This window comes from Pseudorca crassidens, chromosome 12 (assembly GCF_039906515.1).
Source record: "Pseudorca crassidens isolate mPseCra1 chromosome 12, mPseCra1.hap1, whole genome shotgun sequence".
Lineage (NCBI taxonomy): Eukaryota > Metazoa > Chordata > Mammalia > Artiodactyla > Delphinidae > Pseudorca > Pseudorca crassidens.
The window spans coordinates 26,884,477-26,909,198 of NC_090307.1; the positions used below are offsets into that span (position 1 = coordinate 26,884,477).

The 24,722-nt window shown below is 36.8% G+C and overlaps 1 protein-coding gene across 9 annotated transcripts in view; it reads left to right on the plus strand.

The window, feature by feature from the left end:
* PIAS2 (protein inhibitor of activated STAT 2) overlaps positions 1-24,722 on the plus strand; it is a 95,876-nt gene continuing 71,154 nt past the window's right edge. For 5 of the 9 annotated variants that reach the window (XR_010933044.1, XM_067699186.1, XM_067699189.1 and 2 more), the window contains exons 1-2: positions 2-188; positions 24,215-24,689. Coding sequence is in view for 8 of the 9 variants with exons in the window: in XM_067699186.1 (XP_067555287.1) it covers positions 165-188; positions 24,215-24,689 (499 nt within the window). In the remaining variant the exon portion in view is untranslated. Of the gene's footprint in view, positions 189-12,226; positions 12,316-14,513; positions 14,623-24,214; positions 24,690-24,722 lie in introns of all 9 variants that reach the window. The other 4 variants (XM_067699184.1, XM_067699185.1, XM_067699181.1 and 1 more) reach the window with 4 other exon arrangements.

The window sequence follows — 24,722 nt, forward strand, 5'->3', positions numbered from 1 at the left end:
CCCGGAGGCAGCGGCGGCGGCGGCGGCCGCGGCGTCTTTAGCGGCTCCCAGTGCAGGATGGTGCTGGAGGCGGCGGCGGCGGCCGTGGTGGCGGCGGTGTCGTTGGCGGCAGCGGGAGGGGGTGCTGTGGCGGCAGCGGCGGCGGCGCCCGCGGGTGGTATAAAATGGCGGATTTCGAGGAGTTGAGGGTAAGCGGGGGCGTGGGAGTGGAGAGCGGAGGCCGCGGGGGAGGGGAGGGGAGGGGAGGCGAGGCGGGGAAGCCGCAGCGTCGCCGGCCGCCACCTTCTTGTTTCGCGGGGACCGGTTGGCGGAGCTCCGAGCCCCGGCCCGCGTCCCAACGGGCGCCCGGGCGGGCGGGGGAGGGGAGCGAGGCGGCGGAGGAAGCCCGTGCCACCCGGTGGTGGCGGGCCTGGGGACCAGGTGAGCCGGTCGGTGGGTCCGCACACCTGGCGCGGGGCGCCGGGGCCGCTCTCGGGAGGGGCTCGTGGGGACCCAACTTACCCGTTTATTTTAAGAGGTGAGGTGGGAAGCAGGATTTGCTTTTCCACCTTCGCGAGGGGTGTACGTGTCTGGCGATTCCTAAGTCTACGGGCTACTCACTTGGTGGGAAGCTGTCTTCTGAAACGTGAAGTTGCTTTTAGGAATTCTCTCTCTTCTGTGGGTGATGCTACCTCTTGGTCAGATCTGTCTCGAGAAAGGCCCCTTCCCCCCACCAGTGCTTCCTCAACATCTTGGGGAGAAGCGTGGTCTTTTGGGAACCCTGCCTTCAATGATCGGCCTTAAACCTTGGTATTTTCTTAGTGCCATGGTAAGAACTCCGCAAAGTCCGTGTTGTCATGAGGTTTGTGAACTCGTTTTGCACTTGAAAATTTTTTCTCCCTAGCCTTTCGAACAAGATCACAACTTTATTTTTGTTTACCTTTGTATAGTAGAGGTTTGAAATGCGCTGTGTTGGGGTTAGACGGAAAAGATATTTTTCCCGTGGGTGATAACCTTCAAAGCCCTCCACTGAGACATAATTGTGATAAACGAGCCAGATTTTTTTATGGATCGCTGAATTACTGGCGGCATAAATGGGATACTTAAGATCGGAAACCCTGATTTTAAAAAAAAAGTCTTTCAAAAAAGGGATGAAGAGGAACTTGAAATTAAGTTAACTGCAGTCAGTTTGCACAACCATGGACGTGTTGTTAGCATTACTGTTTCCGAATAAGAAGGAAAAGAAATCTGGTAAAAGATTCAGTTTGTATGTTTATTATTGTTTTTTGGAGAGGGATGGGATGCGGGGGAAGCATGTTGTTTGGTTACCTGGCTGGTTTGGTGAACATCAGCAAAAGAACGTATTCATTGTTCTGATCTAAAGGTAAATTGCTTCAGTTCGAATAATGCCTGCCATTTTCTCTCTTGCTGTTTCAAAAATTATTTAATTCCCGGTAAAGAGAAAAGTATATTCATGCATTTTATGCCCTATGCTAGTTTACACAGAGAACCGTGATAGTAGGTAAAGGGTGTTCATATTGGTAAGTGTAAGGGTGTTAGTGTCAGAGCCTCAGCTGTAGGGGTTATAACACCTGTAGAGCTTTTGAAACAACCAGGCCTGAGCCTCACCTGTGTAAGTTCATGCATTAGGTTTAGGATGGGTTGAGAATACTGAAGTTTGTAGTTATTTATATCTGCAGTATTGTCTTGGGTTTTGTGTAGTAACGGATTATATAACTTTATCTCTTCTAAGATTTTTTTTTTTTGTTGATGAAAAGTTTTCCAGGGCTTGTGTTAGACTTTTCTGTCGTTTGTCAAAGCTTAATAAAAAGTGAAGAATTTATTTATTGGTATAGGGCAGAAAGGGCAGTCAGTGCTTAGGTTGGAGTGGAATCAGGAACTGGAAAGTAGTTGGAAACCAAGATTTTCTCTTTGTCTCCCCTTCTTCCCCCTTCCCTCCCCACTCCCTCCATCCTCTGTCTCCATCCCATACCCCTCTCTCTTCCCTCCCATTTTGTTTTGTGGGTCAGCTTCATCATCTTTTTCTGTCAATCAGCTGTCTTTTCTTCTCCCTGCACTTGCTGGAAGATAGCTCCTCTGCCATAGTTCACGTTAGGAGACTTAACTGGGGAGAGTTTTCAGAGGAGGGAAGGGTATGGGCTGTGCAAATGCTGAAAGAGTTATCCACCCCAGTTTTTGCCTTACCTGCTCAGTAGCATCCTCTACACTTAAAGATATGCTGTAGCTCTCCCCACTCCCCATTGCAAATCGTGACGATGATGATGATGGCAGATATCCATTATAAGAAAGTGCTTATTATATTCCCGGCCCTGGTTTAAGCACTTTACATACATACTTATTTAGTTCTCACAACAATTCTGTGAAAAATTGAGGCACAGAGAGGTTGAATAACCTGACCTAGATCACACAGCTAATACTGGAAGACCTGGGATTTTTAACCTCGGAGGTCTAGCTTTAGAGTGAATGCTCCTTAGGGTCTAAGCTCTACTGCTCTGTTCAGTTTCCTTTGGGTCCACGTGGTGCTCCTAGCTACCATCCTGCACTTTATGAACTAAACTGAATGATAAACAATACCCTGCTTATATGATATATAATATTGTAGGGAAAACTGGACAACTGAAGAAAAATCTAATTAGAAAGGAGCAAAAGGGGAAGAAACATCGAGGGTTTTCTAAATGGTCTCTGCTACAGAATATATTCTGAAGTAAATTGAAGGACCAGGAAAAATCACGGGCATTGGTTTGTTGGCTAACTTCTTGGCAGTAGAAGAAATGGCCAGCCGACCTGAATGCCAGGTTTGGCTGCTGATAATGCCGCTGAGAGGATTTCCTTTATCTTTGTCCGTTATCATTCAGGGCCACTTCCTAGGAGCCCGTATAACCAGAGCAGGTCACTGCTGGCTAGTGCCGGCGTCTCCTGTACTGGAGGTCTGGAATTTTGGGAAAGGTCATCTTCACTGTGCTTCAGTGACTCCTGTGCCTTTGCTTTGCTTGGGGGAGGGGAGTTATTTGACGCGGCAACTCCTGACAGAGGAGTTGCCTGACAATTTCAGTGTTTTGAGACTTCCCTGTGGGCCAGTACCAGAGATCTTGTCCAGTCACAGCAGAATATGGCATCCCTACCCTTTGCTGCTTTCAGTTTAAGTGACCAGTAGAATACCAGCACACCTCTCTTCATTTCTTCTGGGAGAGAGGATCGGTGAGGGTCCACTTCTGTCCTGATTATCTATAGCCAGAAGATAAGAGTCACATCATACAAACCTGACTCACAAGATCATCCTGATGGGTTGAGGGAAAGGAAGGGGTAAGTTCTCTGTGAAGGGCAATTGTGGGCTGTGTATAGTCAAAGATGAGTATAATAGTGCATCAGGTATTAGAAGCTTTCAAGGTGCTAGAGAAGAAATTATTCAGTTCAGTGGTGGCTTGTTTAAAACATTTATGTTGTTAGGAGTTTGTGAATTAACTAATTATTGAATTAACCTGGGACAGGCTCATGCAGTCTGGTGGCCTAGGCCTCTGTCACTGTTGCCCTGCTTTCTTCCTCCAAAATATTCTCCAGCAGTGCCAAGCACAGTGGTGGAAGAGAGGCAGAGTGGTTGGAGTCTGAAGTCCCTCACCTCTTCTTCAACCAGAGCAGCTTTCTACCCTTGTCTCCTCCAGTTGCATAATTTCAATACTCCTTCTGGTGCAGTCCTTAAAAAGGTCCCTGCTACAATTTAACCTGGTTAATCCACTCTTCCTTCTTCTCTCCAGTGTGGGAGTGGAGGGGGGATCTACTGTACTAACTTTTTTTTTTTAAGGCTCTCTCTCCTGTACTCCTCATCCTCTTTCTCTTGTGCATTGAGAGTTTATTATCTCTGTGCGTGTCAGAGAATGAGAGTCAATGTGTGTGCAGGAATCTAGTGGAAGAGCCAGTGATAGTAACTTTCTTAATAGATACCGGTAAGCCAGACACGGAAGATCTAATAAGAGGGTTAAATAATTCTATAACAGAAGATTTTCTGCCTAGAAGGCTTGAGGGTTTGGTTCCTTACTTGCCATCTTCGGGTGCTGTTGGGATACACAGGGATAATGGGAAGTTAATGGGGAAGAGGAGTGTTGAGGTTAGAGGTCCTCATCCCTCCAAGCTGCCAACTATTGGGCAAAGAAATAGACTAATACATATGATAGATGTTAACAGAATTCACCATGTAATTCAAAGCTGTTATTAGTGGATACAACTAAATTTCCAGGAGGACTTCATTTAAGATCATGTCTATGAAAGCACATTCAAAACCAAATATTTAATTTAAAATGAAGTAGATAATTTTTTATAGTCAGTAAACCAAGATATTCTTAGCTGTGGTAGACATTTTTGTGTTTGTTTGCTCCTTAGGTCTGCACCCTCCCTCTGGTAAACGTGAATATCTTTTCTGATAAAGGTGGCATTTTTCTAACAAATTCTCCAAATGTTTCTCTTCTCTCAGCATTTTTGCCTTTGTTTTTCTGGATTGGATCTTAGCTAGTCTATTTAAAAAAATTTTTTTTTGAGATATAATTCTCATACCATAAAATTCAGCTTTTTAAAGTGTGCAATTCAGTGGTTTTGGTCTATTCACAAAGTTATACAACCATCACCACTATTGAATTTCAGAACATTTTCATCACCCCAAAAGAAACCCATGCTCATTAGCAGTCACTCCCTATGCCCTCTTTCCCCCAGCTCTCAGCATCTGCTACTTTGTCTCTATGGATTTGCCTATTCTGGACATTTCATAGAAATAAAATCTTACATGTGGCCTTTTGTGTCTGGTTTCTCTCATTTAACATAATCTTTTCAGATTAATTCTTGTAGATGTATCAGTACTCCATTCTTTTTTATGGCCGAATAATATTCCATTGTATGGAATATACCACATTTTGTTTATCCATTTATGAATTTATGTACATTTGGGTGATTTCCACTTTTTGACTGGTGTGAACATTTATCTACAAGTGTATAAGTATTGTGCGGACATATGTTTTCGATTGTCTTGGATATATAACTAGGAGTGGAATTGCTGGGTCATGTGGTAACTCTGTTTAAGTCTTTGAGGAACTGCCCAACTCTTTTCCAACTGCTACACCATTTTTCATTCCCACCAGTAGTGTATAAGGGTTCTGCTTTCTCCACATCCTTGTCCACGTGGGTGTGAAGTGGTATCTCACTGCGGTTTTGGTGTGCATTTTCCTGATGACTAACTATGTTGGGCATCTTTTCATATGCTTATTGGCCATTTGTATATCTTCTTTGGAGAAATATCTATTCAGACCTTTTGCCCATTTTTTTAATTGGGTTGTTTGCTTTTTTATTACTGTGTATGTTCTTTATATATTCCAGTTACAAGTTCTTAGATATATGGTTTCAAATATTTTCTTCCTTTTTATGTACTATCTTTTCACTTTTTTGATCGTGTACTTAGAAGCACAAATGTTTTTAATTCTATCTGTTTTTTCTTTTGTTGCTTATGCCTTTGATGTCAAATCTAAGAAACCATTGCCTTATCCAGTGTCAAAGATTTATTCGTGTTTTCATCTAAGAGCTTATATTTGTAGTTTTAACTTTTACATTTAGATTGTTTATCCATTTTGAGGTAATTTTTGTTTATGGTGTGAAGTAGAGATACAGCTTCCTTTGCATGTGGATATCCAGTTTTCACAGAACTGTTTGTTGAAAAGACAGTTCTTTCCCCATTGACTTGTCTTGACAGCTAGTCTGTTTTTATTCAGGAATCTGAATTTAAGAAATTCACAGTTGAATTGAAGTTGAAGTAAAAGTGATGTGGAATCAATTGGTATCATAGTCCAAACTATCCTCTGACTTCATTTTGAACCCACTAGTAACATGGTCATTTCCCTAGACTTTTTGGAAAAATGGTGTGAAACAAATAAGATTTTGTTTTTGTGACTTTGCAGAGAACAATATAAACTTAACAGACATTCGGAGTTCTCCATTTGGTTATTCATACAAGTCAGTAAAAAAGCAGATCTAGATTATGCCACAGAAGGTATGTTTTTTTGTTTGTTCTTTGGGTTTTTTTTTTTTTTTTGGGTTTTTTTTTTGATATTAGCATTGGAGATGCATGGTTTTCAACTGTATGACCTTAGACAAATTATTTGACCTTTTTCCCCCAATCTGGGAATGGCTTTAATAATATATTTAAAATTTCTTATTCTTTTCTTCATCTTTTTCTTTCTTTCATTCTTTTTTTCTTTGAATGAAAATGCAGAAAAATCCAGAAAGAAAAGTAAAAGTTCTTTCTTAAATCTTTATATAACTGCCTTTAGTGGGGACTTTTTTCCCTTAGTTTTTCTTTTTTCTTTTTTTTTAGGTTAATTCCAAAACTCAAAAATAAAGCATGTCTTTCTATATATTGATTTTTCTTTCAACTCTATAAACAGTATCTGTTGCTTGACTCCCTAGTAGATAAGAAATTTAGGTCATTTCATTTTCCACCTGCCCTAGCACTTTGATTTCTACCAGTTACATTTTTGTTCCTAATTCTGCTGTTGATTATTTTAATCTTTTTGTAACAGTTAAATTTCTCTTTCTTGACCTATCAGTTTTAGACACTATCTCTTTAGTTCCCAGTCTTAAAGAGGATTTAGCATCCATCTTTTTCCCTTTGTTTCTCCCAGCCTCCACCTTTCTTCCCCATTCTAGCCTTAATTTTCTATTGATACTACGTTGTCAAGATTTATAGCATTTATATTGTGGTTTATAACTCTTCTAAACTTCTCTGTGCTTCTACAGGAAGATTCTAGAAATTGAATACTAATAACCAGCCTTTGTAATATGTGTGCTGATATAAGTATTAGTTACTATAGAGCCAAGTAGTGTGGAGCTGTTGAGGAACTTCTGTGTTGTTAAACCTCGGCTCCTTAAAAGAGAAATATAATAAAGCCCTGCATGATTGTGGAGAGCTCATGGAAATCACTTTTAAACTTTAATATTGGGTTCACCAAAAGGTTCTTTCCTTTTTTTCCATAAGATGGCTCTGGTAGCACTTAGTTATCTTTAACTTCATTGGAAACAATTTTGTTAGCTTGTATATGACAGCTGTCATATCAGCGTGCATTTAAAAAAAGACTCATCAAAATTGGTGAATTTTTGTGTAGCCATTTTAATATTGAAGATGGAAGAAAAAAAGCAACATTTTCGCCATATTATGCTTTATTATTTCAAGAAAGGTAAAAACGCAACTGAAACAAAAAAAGATTTGTGCAGTGTACGGAGGAGGTGCTGTGACTGATCGGACATGTCAAAAGTGGTTTGCGAAGTTTCATGCTGGAGGTTTCTCACTGGACAATGCTTCACGGTCGGGTAGACCAGTTGAAGTTGATAGAGATCAAATCGGGACATTAATAGAGAACAGTCAATATTATACCATGCGAGAGATAACCGACATACTTAAAATATCCAAATCAAGCACTGAAAATCATTTGCACCAGCTTGATTATGTTAATCACTTGGATGTTTGTGTTCCACATAAGTTAAGTGACAAAAACCTTCTTGACCGTATTTCTGCATGCAGTTCTCCACTTAAACGTAATGAAAACGTTCCGTTTTTAAAACAAATTGTGACGGGCGATGAAAAGTGGATACTGTACAATAATGTGGAATGGAAGAGATTGTGGGGCAAGGGAGATGAACCACCACCAACCACACCAAAGGCCGGTCTTCATCCAGAGAAGGTGATGTGTATACGGTGAGATTGGAAGGGAGTCCTCTATTATGAGCTCCTTCTGGAAAACCAAATGATTAATTCCAACAAGTACTGCTCCCAGTTAGACCAACTGAAAGCAGCACTCCACCAAAAGCATCCAGAATCAGTCCACAGAAAACGCATAATCTTCCATCAGGATAACCCAAGACCGCGTGTTTCTTTGATGACCAGGGAAAAAAACTGTTAACAGCATGGCTGGGAAGTTCTGATTCATCCGCCGTATTCACCAGACATTGCACCTTCCGATTTCCATTTATTTAGGTCTTTACAAAATTCTCTTAACGGAAAAAATTTCAATTCCCTGGAAGACTGTAAAAGGCATCTGGAACAGTTCTTTGCTTAAAAAGATAAAAAGTTTTGGGAAGATGGAATTATGAAGTTGCCTGAAGAATGGCAGAAGGTAGTGGAACAAAAGGGTGAATACGTTGTTTGATAAAGTGCTTGGTGAGACTTCCCTGGTAACACAGTGGTTAAGAATCTGCCTGCCAAGGCAGGGGACATGGGTTCGAGCCCTGGTCTGGGATGATCCCACATGCCACAGAACAGCTAAGCCCCGTGCGCCACAACTGCTGAGCCTGAGCTCTAGAGCCTGTGAGCCACAACTGCTGAGCCCTGGTGCCACATCTACTGAAGCCCGCGTGCCTAGAGCCCACGCACTGCAACTAAGAGTAGCCCCCCCCCCGCCCCCGCCGCAACTGGAGGAAGCCGGCGTGTGGCAACGAAGACCCAACGCAGGCAAAAATAAATAAATAATTTATTTAAAAAAAAAAGTGCTGGTGAAAATGAAAAATGTGTCTTATTTTTACTTAAAACCTGAAGGCAGTTTTTGGCAACCCAGTACAATGTGTTTTCATCTTGTAGCCATTGAACTTTTCTTGAAGATGGGCTTTCTGGAGCTCTCAACCTTTTTTTGTAATTCGGGCAGCTTGCTTTCTGGATCTTGCTATACATCTGTCATCCTGAGATTACATTGCACTCCTGGGTTAGGTGTGTTATTTGGATCTCATGTCTTTCTCTTTTTTTTTTTTTTTTTGTCTTTCTCTTTTTTAGACTTCTTTTTGATTTTACTGGAATGTCATCTTGAGTAGTTTTTTTTTTTTAAATTTTATTGAAGTATAGTTGATTTACAAGGTTGTGTTAACTTCTGCTATACAGCAAAGTGACTCAGTTACACGTATATATTCTTTTTCATGTTCTTTTCCATTCTGGTTTGTCACAGGATATTGAGTATAGTTCCCTGAGTTATGCAGTAGGACCTTGTTTATCCATCCTATATATACTAGTTGGTATCTGCTAATCCCAAACTCCCAGTCTTTTCCTCCCCCTACACCCCTCTTGAGTAGTTGTTTTAGAAAGGACATGCTGGTGATAGACTTTCTAATTTCTTGAATGTTTGAAAATGGCTTGCATTTGTTCCTGATTGAAAGTTTAGATACAGAATTATAAATTGGTAATACAGTTTTTCCTTTTGAATGTTGAAAGCTTTGCTTTGGGAATTTAAAACACTCAATATTGCTGATAGAGATCCATTGTAAATCTGATTGTTATCTTTTGTGGTAACCTTGTTTACAGTCTTTATGGTGATCTTATCTTTGGTGTTGTGAAATGTGTCTAGTTGTGGGCCTTTTTCATTCCTTCTGGTGGGACCTTTTCGGATGTAAGCCTCTTCAGGTCTGGGAAATTATCTTCTATTTTTTTGTTAATTTTTTTCCTATTTTCTCTGAGACTCTTGACGGGTGAATATCGGATTTCCAAGATTTACATTTTATTTGTTTACATTCTGGAATGTTTCCTTGACTTAGAACTCTTCCATAGAATTTATTTTAGTAATTATGTTTTTGATTTATAAGAGTTTTATCCTCTTTTCTTTATTTCTTCCCTTTTTTTAAAAATAGCAACCTGTCCTTGAACTCTCTTAGGATACTAATTCCTTCAAAAAGTTCTCTTGAAAAAAAAAGTTCTCTTGAGTCATTTCTCAGAATTCGTAATGGTTAATAGTAGTTTATGTATTTGGGTATATCATGCTAATTTGAAAATTTTAAATATTTAAATTGTTTAATAGGTACAAAAGGTTGTTTATAACAGGCAAGATGTAGGTAAATAAACATGCATGTGCTCACCACCCAAGTTAAGAAATAGTTCATTAGGTCAGCAGGGTGCCCTTCCCTGATCACATCCACATTACATAGATATATAAAATTATATATATATAAATCACACATTTTATATATACAAATTTTTTGTTTTTGTGTGTTTTTAAATTTTATACAAATTGAATAAAAGCTGTATGTATTTGGGGTGTTTTGGTTTATCATTGTTTTTGAGTTTCCATTGTATAAATACCAATTTATCCATTCTAATTGGAAATTTGTGTAGTTTCTTTTTTTTCCTTATCTACACTTCTGAAATCCAAAAGGCTCTGAAATGCAAAATAAACTTTGTGAACAAACTTAATCTGCATTGATATGGTGTTATTTGTAGTCTTTATTGATCTCATTTAATGTGAATATTTAATACAGTATGTTTCACTGTAGAAACTCTAGGAGTAGCATTGCATTGCTGGGACTTAAGGATATTCGCATCTTCAACAGTACTGGATAATGCCAGATTATTTTCCAAAGAGGATTGTATCAGTATTTGCTCCCTCCAGGAATACAGAGGTTTCCTTAGCTTTCTTGCTAATACTTACTTTTATCAGGCTTTAAAAGTTTTTGCCAGTGAGTATGAAATATCACCTTTTAGTTTTCAATTTTTTCCTTTTACTAATGAGTTTGAGCATCTTTTACTGTGCTGATTAACCTGTTCTTACCCCTTCTGGGATTCTATTCATTTCTTTTGCCCATGTTTGTACTAGGTTTTTTAAAAAAAAAATTTATTTCTTACTGATTTTGTTATACAATTGGATCTATCTATACTTTCTGGACTCTAGTCTCTTAGTGTAACCGCACCATCACATTGTTTTAATTACTGTAACTTTGTACAGCTTCTGTAAAAACAAACTTCTATTGTTATAGGGCATACATATGTATAGAAAGAAAGTACACAGATCATGAGAGTACAGCTAAATGAATTTTCTCAATATAACCATATGCAGGTCAGGAAATAGAACATTACTGGCACCCTAGAGAGTTCCCTTGAGTCCTCTCCCAGTGACTAACCTCTTCCTTCTTAAAGATACCTACTGGCCAGACTTTAACATCTTAGACTAGTTTTGCCTATTTTTTGAACCTTATATAAATGGAACTATATTACGTGTATATTTTTTGTGTCTCACCTCTTCCTCTCAATTTTGTTTGCGAGATTCATCCTTATTGTTGTATGTAATTGTAGTTTTTTGTTCATTCCCTTCCAATAGCAAAATAATAGAGTTCTAGTTTTTCCTTGTCCTTTCTCATCCACCCTTTTAATTTTAGACATTTTGGTGGATGTTTAGTGGTCTTAATTTGAATTCCCCTAATGAGAAATGATGTTAAGCCCCTTTTAATATACTTACTGGCCATTTGGATGTCTTTTGTGAGGTGGTTTGCCAAGTCTTTTGTCCATTTTTATATTTGGTCTTTTTCATACTGATTTGTAGGAGTTTATTATATATCCCAGATACCAGGACTTGCAGGTTATATTTTGCAAATATCTTCTGGTTTTCCCAGCCCTATAAGTCTATTCAAAGTTCTGCTGGATTTCTTAACTTATCAATTGCCCTTTTTCCATTGGCAGTTATCTCCAGGGGAAAAGAGGCATCAAATATTAGACTCCATTTTCTAGGCTTCCCTTCTTTCCATGGTCTTGGCCTCCCAGGTTCTTGCTGCCTTTTGTAGTGCTTCTTGTCTTCAAACAGATGTTTTTTATATTATGTTCAGTTTTTAAAGTTTTCATAGGGAGGGTTGGTGTGAAACCGTCTAGTCAGTCATTGAGGGACACAGAAGTAGGCCAGGTCCTCCTGCCTTGTACTTCTTCAAGGAATTTCTTGCTGGTTTGCTCCTCCATAAAATTTTAGTATCGTTTTTTAAAGTTATATAGATACACACATGCAACCTGTAGGGATTTTGATGGGAAATGCATTGAATTTGTAAACCAGTTTGAAGGGAACTACTAGCATTTTGTTATTAAGTTTCTTAACCATGAACATTGTAGTATCCATTTATCTAGGTCTTTTACAGTCTCTTTCAATAAAGTTTTATAATTTTCTTCAGATAAACTTTTGCAAGTATTTTGTTAGATTTATTTCTAGGTACCTTATTTTTGTATCAAATCGTTAATGGTATCTTTTAAAATTATATTTTCTACCTTGCTGGTGTATAGAAGTACAATTTGACTTCGTATAACAATCTTGCTATCCTTCTAATTGTGATAAATTGTGTATAGAATTCTTTAGGATTTTCTGTGTGGACAGATCTATCTGTGAATAATGACCTCTTTGTTTCCTCCTTTCCAATTCTTATGCTTTTTTTTTCTTTCTTTTTCTTGTCTTAATGTGCTGGCTAGGATCTCCAGTACAATGTTGAATAGAAGCGGTGATGGGGGCATCCTGATCTTGTTCCTGATTTTAAAGGGAATGCTATCAGAGTTTCACAGTTAAGTATGCTGCTTGCTGTAGGTTTATTGTAGATAATCTTTTCAGGTTAAGGGTGTTCCTTTCTATTATTAACTTTTTAATTAAAAAGAAAAAGAATGGATGTTGAAGTTTATCAAAAGCTTTTTCTGCATCTTTTGAAAGGATCATATGTTTTTCTTCTGTAACCTGTTAACATGATGAAATACATTGATTGATTTTCTAATATTTAAACCAACCTTGTGTTCCAAGTATAAAGTCAGCCCTGGTCTGTCCCTTTTTTCCATTATTGGACTCAGTTTGAATATAGTTAATGTAGGATTTTTGTTTCTAATAATGAGTAATATTGACCTATAATTTAAAAGATATATATACTTTTCCTCTTTCTTCTGGAAGAGTTTATGTAAGATTAGAATAATTTGTTTCTTGAGTGTTTGGTAGAACTCACTTGTAGAATTGTTACTGTTTTCTTTGTGGGACACATCTTAATCACTGATTCAATTGCTTTGGTTATATGATTGCTCCTATTTTCAATTTTCAAACTGGTTTTGGTAGGTTATACTTTTATAGAAAGTTGTCCATTTCATTCACGTTCTTGAATTTATGGCATTAAATTGTTAGTCTCTTATTTTGTAGTTACTGTCCTTATCTTTTTTTTTAAATGCTCCCCTTTTCTTGATGAGTTTTAAAAGCTAAAAGTGCCAATTTTAAAAAGCTTTTCAAAGAATCAAATTTTTGTCCTTTTTATGCTCTTTAATGTATCCTCCCCCTACTTAATTTCTGCTTTCTTTCTTTCTTTTATACTTACTTTGGGTTTATTTCTATTCCTTTTTTAATTTCTTAAGTTGGACACCTTGCTTATTAACTTTTAACACTTTGACAGGCTTAAATGATCATGAATTTCTATGTATTTGCTTTCCCTGCATCACACAAGGGATGAATTCTTTAATTTATGAGTTACTTAAAAGTTTTGTTTCCAAACATATGGGTGATCCTTTAGTTAATTTGGTTATTGATTTGTAATTGTGTTGTGGTTAGGCAGCATGATCTGTATGATACAGTCCTTTGAAATCTGTTGTGACTGTGGTCAGTTTTTTGTATTTGAAGAGAATGTGTATTTTCTATTTGTTGGTGCAAAGTTTTATATATGTCCAGTAGTTAGGCTTGTTAATTCTGCTGTTCAAATCTTATATCTTTGTTTTTTTAGAGAGCAGGTGTATGTTAGTCTTTTACTAGAATTATTTTTTCAGTTTCCTTGTAGTTTCTTTCAATTTTTAAAATACATTTTAAAATTATTAGTACATGAAAATTTATCATATATTGCTGTTGAATTGAAACTTTTACTCTGTGTAGTGACTCCTTATGTCTAGTAATGCTTTTTGTATTACATATTACTGTTTGATATTAACATACCTATTATTATTATTATTATTTTTGGCCAGCTAGTTTTGCCTGATTTTTAAAATTCCCCCTTCCCCTACATTTTTGTGTTCTTTTATTTTAATCTCTTGTGAATGTCATGCTATTGAATTAAAAAATTAATCTGCTGTAATAGTGTTGGTCTTTGTAATTTTAAATTAAACTTTTTATTAAAATAATTGTCAATTCACTGACAGTTTTAAGAAGTAATACAGAGACATCTGTGTACTCTTTACCCAGTTTCCCCCATTGGTGATGTCTTGCAAAACTGTAGTACAATGTCACAACCAGGGTGTTGATACTGACACAATATACAGACCATTTCCATCACCACAAGGATCCCTCATATTATTATTTTTATAGCCACACCCATTTCCTTTCCATCCCCTTAATCTCTGGGACCCACTCATTTGTTCTTCATTTCTATGATTTTGTCATTTTAAGAATGTTATATAAATGGGCTCATACAGTTTGTCACCTTTTGGGTTCAGTTTTTTGCACTCAGCATAATTCTCTAGAAATTCATCCATGTTGTTAAATGTATTGGTAGGTCATCCTTTTTTACTGCGAGTAGTAGTCCATGGTATGGATTTGTTTAACCATATACCTGTTGAAAGACATCTGAGTTGTTTACAGTTTTTGGCTATTATGAATAAAAGTGCTATGAAGATTTGTGCATGGGTTTTTTTTTTTTTTGACATAAGTTTTCATTTCTCTGGGATAAATGCCAGGAGTGCAGTTGCTGGGTTGTATGATTATTGTGCATATAGTTTTTTAAGAACTTGCCAAACTGTTTTCCAGAGTGGCTGTACCATTTTACATCCCTACCAGCAATGTATGGAGTGATCCAGTTTTTCTGCATCCTTGCCAGCATTTGGTGTTACCACTGTTTTTGATTTTAGCCATTCTGGTATGTACCTAGTGATAACTTAGTAAGGTTTTAATTTGCACTCCCCTAATGGCTAATGATACTGAACATATTTTCCTTTGCTTATTTTTCATCTGTGTATCCCCATGGATGAAATGTCGCTTCATGTCTTTTGTCCTTTTTTCTAATTGGATTGTTTTTTTCCTGTTGAGTTTTGAGAGTTCTAAATATATTCTAGATACTAGTCCTTTGTTGGATTGTCTTTTCATCCTTTTAGCAGGGTCTTGCAAGGGCACAAGTTTTTAATTTTGGTGAAGTTCAGTATATTATTGTTATGCCTTTTGTGAATCTTGCTCTGAGTGTCAAGTATACAAACTCTATGCTTAGCCCTAGATCTTGAATATTTTCTTCTGTGTTTTTTCCCCTAAGTTTTACAGCTTTATTCTAACATTTAAGCGTGTGATCCATTTGGAGTTATTTTTTATATAAAATGTGAGACTTAGGTGGAAATTCTTTTTTTGGTCTATGGATGCGCAGTTGCTCCAGCACCATTTGTTGAAAGGCTGTCTTTCCTTCATTAAGTTACTTTTGCACCTTCACCAAAAACTATTTGGGTGTATTTGTGTAGGTCTATTTCTGGGTTCTCTGTTGTGTTCCACTGACCTTTATGTCTATCCCTCTACTAATACTACATACAGTCTTAATTACTGAGCTAAGTTGTGAAATAGGATAGACAGATTCCTCTCTCTCTATGCTTTTTCAAAATTAACTCTTCTAGTTCCTTTACCTTTCCATGTAAATTTTAGAATAATTTCATCTATATCCATAAAAAGTCTTGGTGAGATTTTGGTAGGAATTGTGTTAAATCTGTATCAATGTAGGGAAAACTGATATTGTTACTTTGTTGAGTCTTCCAATCCACAAAGAATCCATTTATTGAGATCTTTTTAGGCTTCTTTCATTTGTGTTTGTAGTTTTCAGCAAACAAGTCCTGTATATGTTTTGTTATATTTTTAAACATATGTATTTTCATTTTCCTAGGAGTGATTATAAATAGTATTGTGTTTTTAAGTTGTTTTCACATGTTCTTTTTAGTATATAGAGATGTGATTGGTACTTGTGTGTTGGTTTTGTATCCTGCCACCTTGCTGAACTCAGTTATTCGTTCTGGTAGTTGTTTTGCAGATTCCTTGGGATCTGCAAATACAGGCGGTTTTATTTTTTTCTTTTCAACCCCTATGTCTTTTCTTTTTGTTGTCTTATTCCACTAGCTAGAACTTCCAGCACATCCTTGCCTCATTCCCAATCTTAGGGGGAAGTATTCATTCTTTCACCATTAAGTATGTTAACTCTAGATTTTTTTGTAGGTGCTTTCTGTCAAGTTCAGGAGGTTCTCCTCTCTTCCTATTTTTCTGAGAATTTTTATCATGAGTGGGCATTGAATTTGTCAAATGCTTTTTTCTTCATTGCTGTATATATAAAAGATTATGTATATATAATCATGTGATTTTCTTTTTTAGTTGTTAATATAGTGTACTTCATTGATTTCAAACATTGACCCAACCTTGTATCCCTGGAATAGACGCTTCGTTTGGTCTTGGTGTTAATTCTTTTTATATATTGCTGAATTCTATTTGCTAATACTTTAAGTATTTTAGCATCTGTATTCGTGAAGGATGTTGGTTTGTAGTTTTATTTTTTGAACTGTCTTTGGTTTTGGTATCAGGATAATACTAGCGTCATAAAATGAATTTGGAAGTCTTCTCTCATATTCTATTTTCCAGAAGAAATTATGTAGAATTGGTGTTAATTCTTATTTAAATGTTGGGTAGAATTCTCCAATAAAATGATCTGGGTGTGTGGTAATTTCTTTTTGTTTGGAGTTTTAAAATTAAGATTAAGAATTAAATTTCCTGAATAGCTAGAGATGGGTATTCAAATTATCAGTTTCATATTGAGTAAGTTTTGGTGGTTTGTGTTTTTCAAGGAATTGATCCATTTCAACCAAGTTGCCAAATTCATGTGTGGAGAGTTGTTCTTAGTATTCCCATATTATCTTTTTGATGCTGTGGTTTCTGTAATGATATCCCCTAATCTTGCTATTTTAATTGGGAAGTTTATTTCATTTTTTTGGTTGGAATTATTGACATATTTGCATTTATTTCTACCCCTTCATTTTGAGCATCTTGCTTTTGCTGGGTTTTGTCTCCCTATCTGTTTTCTTGCTGTCTTTTGGGTTGTTCATTTTCCTTCCCTCTTTTTCATGTTTTCCCCATTTTACTAGTTGTGAAATTAGTACTTTTTTTTTTTGCCTTCTCACAGACTCTTGAAGTTTTCTTGAATTTTCTCTTGAAACTTTAATATATGTATGTATATCTAAAATTACTTTCTTTTCCTTCCTTGCCTGTAGAACACTTTAAACTGCTTACCACTCTTCATGCATGCCATTTTGCCCAGCACTTTTGTTCTATCTTTTCTTAGCCTCACAAATTTGATATTATAATTTTATCCAGTTAATTATCTCCCTCCCCAGGTTTGTCATTTTCTTTGCTCATCATTCTGCTATCTGAATACTCATTCCTTTAGATTACTCTGGTTCAACAGTGATGGGCTTTTACTTTCCCTTCAATGTGTTAGGTATGCTTTCCTCTTCAGAATTTTTGCACCTGCTGTGTCCTGTGCCTTGGAATGCTTTTTCTCTGATATCCATTTGGATGCTTTATTACTTTTTCAGTTACTTACTCAGTTACCTTCTCAGGGAGCTCTACTTTCTTTAAAATTGCAAATCCTCTACGTCTTCACTTCATTTCTTTTTCCATCTTTATTTTTGTCCATTGTGTTCATCACCACATGTCATATTATGTATTTTATTTAATTCTTTGTTGTAAGTTTGATCTGTCAAAATTCACTGGAATTTTATTATATTTATAACTTAAGTTGGGGAGAATTGACATCTTTTCAGCATTTACTACTTTTGCCTAGTAACATAATATATTCCTTAATTTATTCAAGGTTTTTTAAACAATGTACTATCAGTTTTTTTTAACGTAGGTCTTGAAAAAATTTTAAATTTATACCTTTGCATTTCATATCCTTATGTTACCTAGATTCATTTTAAAAAATACTGTTTTCCCTGATAAGTCATTTGAAAACCTATTTGATGTACATAAAATTCAAAAAGTTTTGTTGACTGATTATTATTGGGTCTGATTTTTCAGTGGATTTTCTTTTATTTCCAATATAAAAAGTTCTATCATTTGTAAATTGTTAATGTTACTTTTAAGATTTTTACTGTCTAGGTTCTTTGGAATTCTTTTAAATGACACAATATAATGTGTATTTCTTAGGTCTTTATGATCCAGTGTTTCATCTTTAAGTATATTTGTTATTGATTTCTGATAGATATCCTTTATCATATTAAGAGTTTCTTTCTATTCCTGTTCATTGAGAGGCTTTGTCAGGAATGGATATTATCAAATGCTTTTCTAGCATTTATCCACATAATCATATGGCTTTTTTGTGAACCAGTAAATCTTTTTATATTGTTTTCATTCTTTATCAATTTTCAGAATACTAATGAGTTGGTTTCCCAATATTTTCTAAAGGAGATCAGTGAGTTGTTTTTTTAAGTATCATGTGCAAATGATATTTAATATATTTGATGTGTTTGACTCTGATGCAGTTATTAGTCTTTTTGCTGCTCACATTGGCTTGTCTTGGGCTACTGGGTTGTTTTCTGTGTCCTTCTGACAAGATTCCAGTAGTCTTTGATAATTTCTTTGCTTTCTGGATAGGATGTTGTAGGCTTATCTTGTGCCTTTTCTACCCCAGACTTGCCAGTTTCTCAAGGAACCTGGGTTCTTTTTGTGGGAAATGGTATTTAGACCACAATCTTTTTATCCTAGCTTTAAACAAACTGACAAATTTTGTTTAATTAAATCTAAAATACTTTCAGATTAATAGTAAAGTTGGGAAGATAGTACAGTGCCATATACCCCACAACCAGTTTCCCATTCAAGCAAACTTTTTACTATGGAAGCATTCTAACTTAGAAAGGTAGAGAATTCCCCGTGTACCCAATACCCAGCAGTTATCACCTCTGGTCTTTTTTCATGTATGTCCTCACTCCCCACAAATGATTTTAGAGGAAATTCCATATATTTTATATAAGTTTTATTCATAAGTATTTCAGTATGTGAATATAAGGACCGAAATCATCTTAACCAAGTAATTTACTAAATTTATGTTAAACCATTTTTATTTTCGTAGATTAAACTTTATTTGGGTACTTTGAGAGCTTTTGTGTCTGTACTCATAGGAAACATTGATGTGTTACAAAAAGACTCATTATCATCTATCTTGGGAAATGAGAAAGAATAGGTGGTATACTAGGTGTTTTGTCAGGCTTTTGCCTAAACTTATGGTTGAATGAGTGGATTCTCCTGCTGAAGTTTGAAAAAACAATAATTTGCATATTTTAAAAACTTGTGTTTTGTGTTCAACCATTTTTTCCATGTTTGTCTTCTATCTTGTATTTGATTTTCTGACTCTTACGCTTTTGAACAGTTTAAGGAACAGAATTCCATCTTTTCCTTGAAGAGTTAGTAGAATTTATTTACTAAGCTATCTTGTCTGGACAGATACTTTTGGAAGTGGGGGGGGACAAAGATATTTCTTCTTGAATCAGATTGAGTAATTTATATTTTTCTAGGAAATAACTTACGTCTATATCTTTAAGTTAGTAGAATATAACAGCATGTGCTGTTCTCTTTGTTAAAAGAAATTTGCTTAGTATTTGTGGTCTTTATGTTTCTTTTCTCATTCTCAGGACCATATTCATTTTCTTTCCCTTTTTTGGCCTGACTTTACAGGCTTCTTGCATTTTGCTTTCTAAGTCATGTTTTCTTGCTTTTATCCTTTAATTCTTCACTCTTTTTGAGGGTGTGTGTTTGTTGTTACTTTTTTCATAGGCAGTTTTTTTTTTGTTTGTTTTGTTTTGCGGTATGCGGGCCTCTCACTGTTGTGGCCTCTCCCGTTGCGGAGCACAGGCTCCGGACGCGTAGGCTGAGCGGCCATGGCTCACGGGCCCAGCCGCTCCGCGGCACGTGGGATCCTCCCGGAACGGGGCACGAACCCGTGTCCCCTGCATCGGCAGGCAGACTCTCAACCACTGCGCCACCAGGGAAGCCCTGTTGTTACTTTTTTGCTTCTCGAATTGACTACTCAATTTATTTTAAATCTTGTATAAAATGGAAGCATTTAGGGAGATGGTCTCCCAAGCTTTGGCTAATTTTATAGGTTTTTAAAATGTGTCTTTTTTATTTCTTTTAATAGATGATTTCCAGTTTTGATTTTTTTTAGCTGAGTAGTTATTTTTATCAGTGCGTTGTGAGGAAGAGATCCACATCAAGTATCTCAAGTAAAAAGGGATTTAATTATAGGGACTACATGATTTCACAGGAGTACAGGGCCAGGAACTGGGGCCTCCTGTGACTTCTGGAATTGCAGTATCTTTCTAACTGGCCACATAGTTTTTCTTATGGCATCAGCTCAAACATGCCTTTGATGTATTGATTATGTACCTGATTTTTTTTTAATCCATTCTTATTTATAAGTGAAGGTGTAGATTGTTTTAATACTATAGTTGGGATGGGTGATATTAATAATGTGATTGTCAGTTTCCGTCAGCAGCTCCTCTCCCTTCCCCATATTATACATCATAGCAGATGGAGGATTTACAAAGCTGTATTGTTCTTTACCATGACTTTTTTTTGATAGATCTTTATTGGAGTATAATTGCTTCACAGTATAAATACTGTGTTACTTTCTGTTGTACACCAAAGTGAATCAGCCACATGCATACATATGTCTCCATATCCCCTCCCTCTTGAGCCTCCCTCCCACCCTCCCTATCCCATCCCTCTAGTTATCACAAAGCATCAAGCTGATCTCCCTGTGCTATGCTGCTGCTTCCCACTAGCTAATTACTTTGCATTCAGTAGTGTATATATGTCGATGCTACTCTCACTTCGCCCCAGCTTCCCCCTCCCACCCTGTGTCTTCAAGTCCATTCTCTGTCTACATCTTTCTTCCTGCCCTGCAACTAGGTTCATCAGTACCTTTTTCTTTTTAAGATTCCATATATATGCATTAGCTGACCCACTAGAGCTTCCCCAAATTCTGTGCTATTTTTGACAATTTTATAGCACCTTCAAGTGGCCTTCACTCCTATATGTAATGTTTCAGTTATATAAAGTCCCAGCTTTAAAATTTTTTAATAATTTTGTGTTACTTAAATTTGACAAAGAAAAAGATTGATTTAAATTTCTAGTCTTAATTTATTTAGCTTTTCTTTAGAAATCAGATTGCTTATGTATCTTTTTAAAAATCAGTTATGCCAACATAGTTCTCTGTAGTTCTTGTATTTCCTTAAAGTTAGTCAGCAAACATTTATTGAGAAATTTCTCTGTATAGAGCACATAGCAATTGTAACTGAAGTATTAGAGGGCAGACTTTGGGAGGCAGTAGGATGAACTGGTAAAATCCACTTGAAAAAAATTAGACTAGAAATGTAGACATCAGAGATTGGTGGAAAGTAACAGTTGAAATCCATTCTTGGTAGTATTCATAGCAGGCTCACCTCAGCTGGTGGCTGCTGAAATTGGTTGAAGACAGAGTTTAAAAAAAAAAGGCATCACTTTAAGAAGAAGTGGGATCCAGCAAAGTTTGCCAAGAAAAACATATTCATAGAATTTGATTTAGTAATCTCCTTAGAGAATATCTTAGTAGTGAATGCTAAATAAAGGAGAGGTTTTTTGTTGTTGTTGTTTTAAAATAGAAATGGATGACCAGAAAGATAATGTGACTTGGCCAAAGTCCTAAGTCTTGATGCCAGGACTTGACCTTCAACTAGTGATTGCTGGTGTGAAGCTTTCCACAGGGTACCATTGACTCTCAACACCATCATCTTTGAGCAAGTGCCTGGCAATACTTTATTTTGGCAACATTTTGCAGTGCAAAGACTGTCCTGTCTCCTGTTGTTTCCTTTGCCCTTCCCTAAACTGGGGGATTTCTGTTTTGCTTCAGAATGCTGTGATTCTGCATTCATAGTTGAAAGCCTTTCTCTTTCTTCCTTTTCATTTGTATGTTTACAATAGCTATTAGACCAATTACTTCAGCATTCTTTGCCAAATAAAGTTACCATTGGAAATAAGTATTATGGGACCTCCCAGAAATTCCTTTTTGAGAGTCAAGCTTTAGGGTGCCTTGTACTCTATTTTGTCATTTCTGTAAAACAAGTTTCCTTAAAGTGAAGAATACCTGAAAATAAGTGCAAGGAGAGAAGCAGTGTATTCTGAGTTAGTTTGATTTCTTTAGAAAGAATCACAGATAGCGTGATTGTTATTAGCGTTGTTAGCGTTCTCCATGATTTAATGTTATTTATGCTACCGTAATATAAGCAGATTTCAATTGAAGTATTTTTTTAGGATTGAGGACTTTGGGAAAGATGCATTGCATTTCTTGCTTGGGAGGAAACTTCCAAAAGCTATCGTAGTCCTTATTATGCATGAAACCTTGACTGTTACTGGTGTGCCATGAGATAGGCCAAAATTTTTCTTGTTTTCCATCTTTGTTGTTCATAGCATAAGGGGTAAGATAAAGTCTTCCTTTTACACATGGGGGAAATGACGCGAGTTAAAGTATAACGATCATGGTATTTGTGATACATGTTGCTATTAGAGTATGATTTAGAGCCGTACTGTCCAGTGTGGTAGCTACTAGCCACATGTGGCTCCCTAAGCACTTGAACTGGTGTTAGTCCGAATTGAGATGTGCTCCAAGTGTGAAATACACACTGGATATTGAAGACCTAGTATGAAAAAGATCTCATTGACACTTAAAAAATGACTTTTTTTTTTTTTTTGCGGTACGCGGGCCTCTCACTGCTGTGGCCTCTCCCGTTGCGGAGCACAGGCTCCGGACGCGCAGGCTCAACGGCCATGGCTCACGGGCCTAGCCGCTCCACGGCATGTGGGATCCTCCCGACCGGGGCACGAACCTGTGTCCCCTGCATCGGCAGGCGGACTCTCAACCACTGCACCACCAGGGAAGCCCAAAAAATGACTATTTTTAAACCACAAAAACTGTTTTCATCTTGAAATAATACTTTCTGATGTATTGGGTTAAATAAAGCATATTATCAAAATTAATTTAAAATTTATTTTAATGTGGCTACTAGAAAATTTAGAATTATATATGTGGTTCCTATTTCTATTGGACAGCACTGATCAAGAGTATAAAATGGTTGCTAGGATTACAACTTATTATTCTCTGACTTGTACAATATGAAATTTGGAGACAATATATGAAGTAGAATTATGATACAGCATGTACATGCAGATTACTTTGATATATTTAAATTTGTTTGCATTTTGGAAAACTATCAAGTATTGCCAACAATTAAAACCAGAGTTATAGCAGTTGTTCCTGGGCTGTCAGTGAGACTTAAAAGTGCAGAACGGAGGAATTATGAATCACTGCCAACTGTAGGTGTGGCCACTGCATACTCACCAGGTTGAGAAGGAATCCCAGGCAGCTGTAGAGTGTGCAGCACTGAGGAGGAGGGCTGGGGAAAGTTTCCTTAAGGTTGGTTTCTGAAAGGGCTTTTGCTCAGCTCCAGGTCTTACTCCTCTTTCTGGCCAGATGGTGCATGTGTGGTACAGATAAATCTGACCCAAGTGTGGTTTACCTCTGAGTTCAGAATTGGCTGAAAATGACTTAAGTAGGTGGGTTTATGAGGCAGTAAGTGCTTAGAATTTACTGGGTTTTGTTGAATTAAATAGATGGTTCCTGTGGAACAGGAACTACTTAAAATCTTCATTTTACACCCAAGAACAAGTAGGTAGAGTGGCAAGGAGGGTATCTTGCCTTTTAAGATTTATGACCACTCATATCCTTACTCTTCAAAGCTATTTTTCACATTGGATACTTAGCTGAGAACTTCAATCATTTTAGAAGTTTGACTGCTAAATAAGATGTATGTGGTTTTTAGCTTTAATATTTAAAAATATTATTTTCTTATGTTGTGTGTTCCTTAATATTTGAGCTGGGGTGAAAAAATTCATTGGATTTTGTATTACAGTTCTGTCTTGATTTTGTAGATTTCTTGCTTAACCTCAGAAGTTTTACAGGTACGTTGTTGCAGAAACCTAAATTTTTTTGGTTAATTGGTGATAATACTGTAACAGACATTACATTGTGTATTGGTCAGGGCTTAGTTTTGAAGAGGAACATTTTCCTTGGTTTAGATTTCATAGTGATAAAGCAAATATGGGTTTACACTTGGGCATAATCAGATAATGAAGTGGTTAGCAGAAACCAATAGACCATAGATTACCAAAATTGAGTACAACAAAGCGTAATTAACACTATAACTTGACTGTAATTGGTGGGGGAGGGGTGGTGGCTATAGAAACAATAACAATTCTAAGTGATATGTGAAAATGCTGGTTACTAGCACATGCCAGTTGATAGAATGCTAGAAAAATCAGATTTTACAGTAGATTTTAGATAGGATTTTTATATGCTTGAGGCTGACTATTGGCTTATATCCCTTTTTTTTCTTTCCTTTTAGAATATGGTTTCTAGTTTTAGGGTTTCTGAACTACAAGTGTTACTAGGCTTTGCCGGAAGGAATAAAAGTGGACGCAAGCATGACCTCCTGATGAGGGCGTTGCATTTATTGAAGAGCGGCTGCAGCCCTGCGGTTCAGATTAAAATCCGAGAATTGTATAGACGCCGATACCCACGGACTCTTGAAGGCCTTTCTGATTTATCCACAATCAAATCTTCGGTTTTCAGTTTGGATGGTAGCTCCTCACCTGTAGAACCTGACTTGGCTGTGGCTGGAATCCACTCGTTGCCTTCCACTTCAGTTACACCTCACTCGCCGTCCTCTCCTGTTGGTTCTGTGCTGCTTCAAGATACTAAACCCACGTTTGAGATGCAGCAGCCATCTCCCCCAATCCCTCCTGTTCATCCTGATGTGCAGTTAAAAAACTTACCCTTTTATGATGTCCTTGATGTTCTCATCAAGCCCACGAGTTTAGGTAAGTGTTAGAGAAATCTGTTTCTTCTGGACA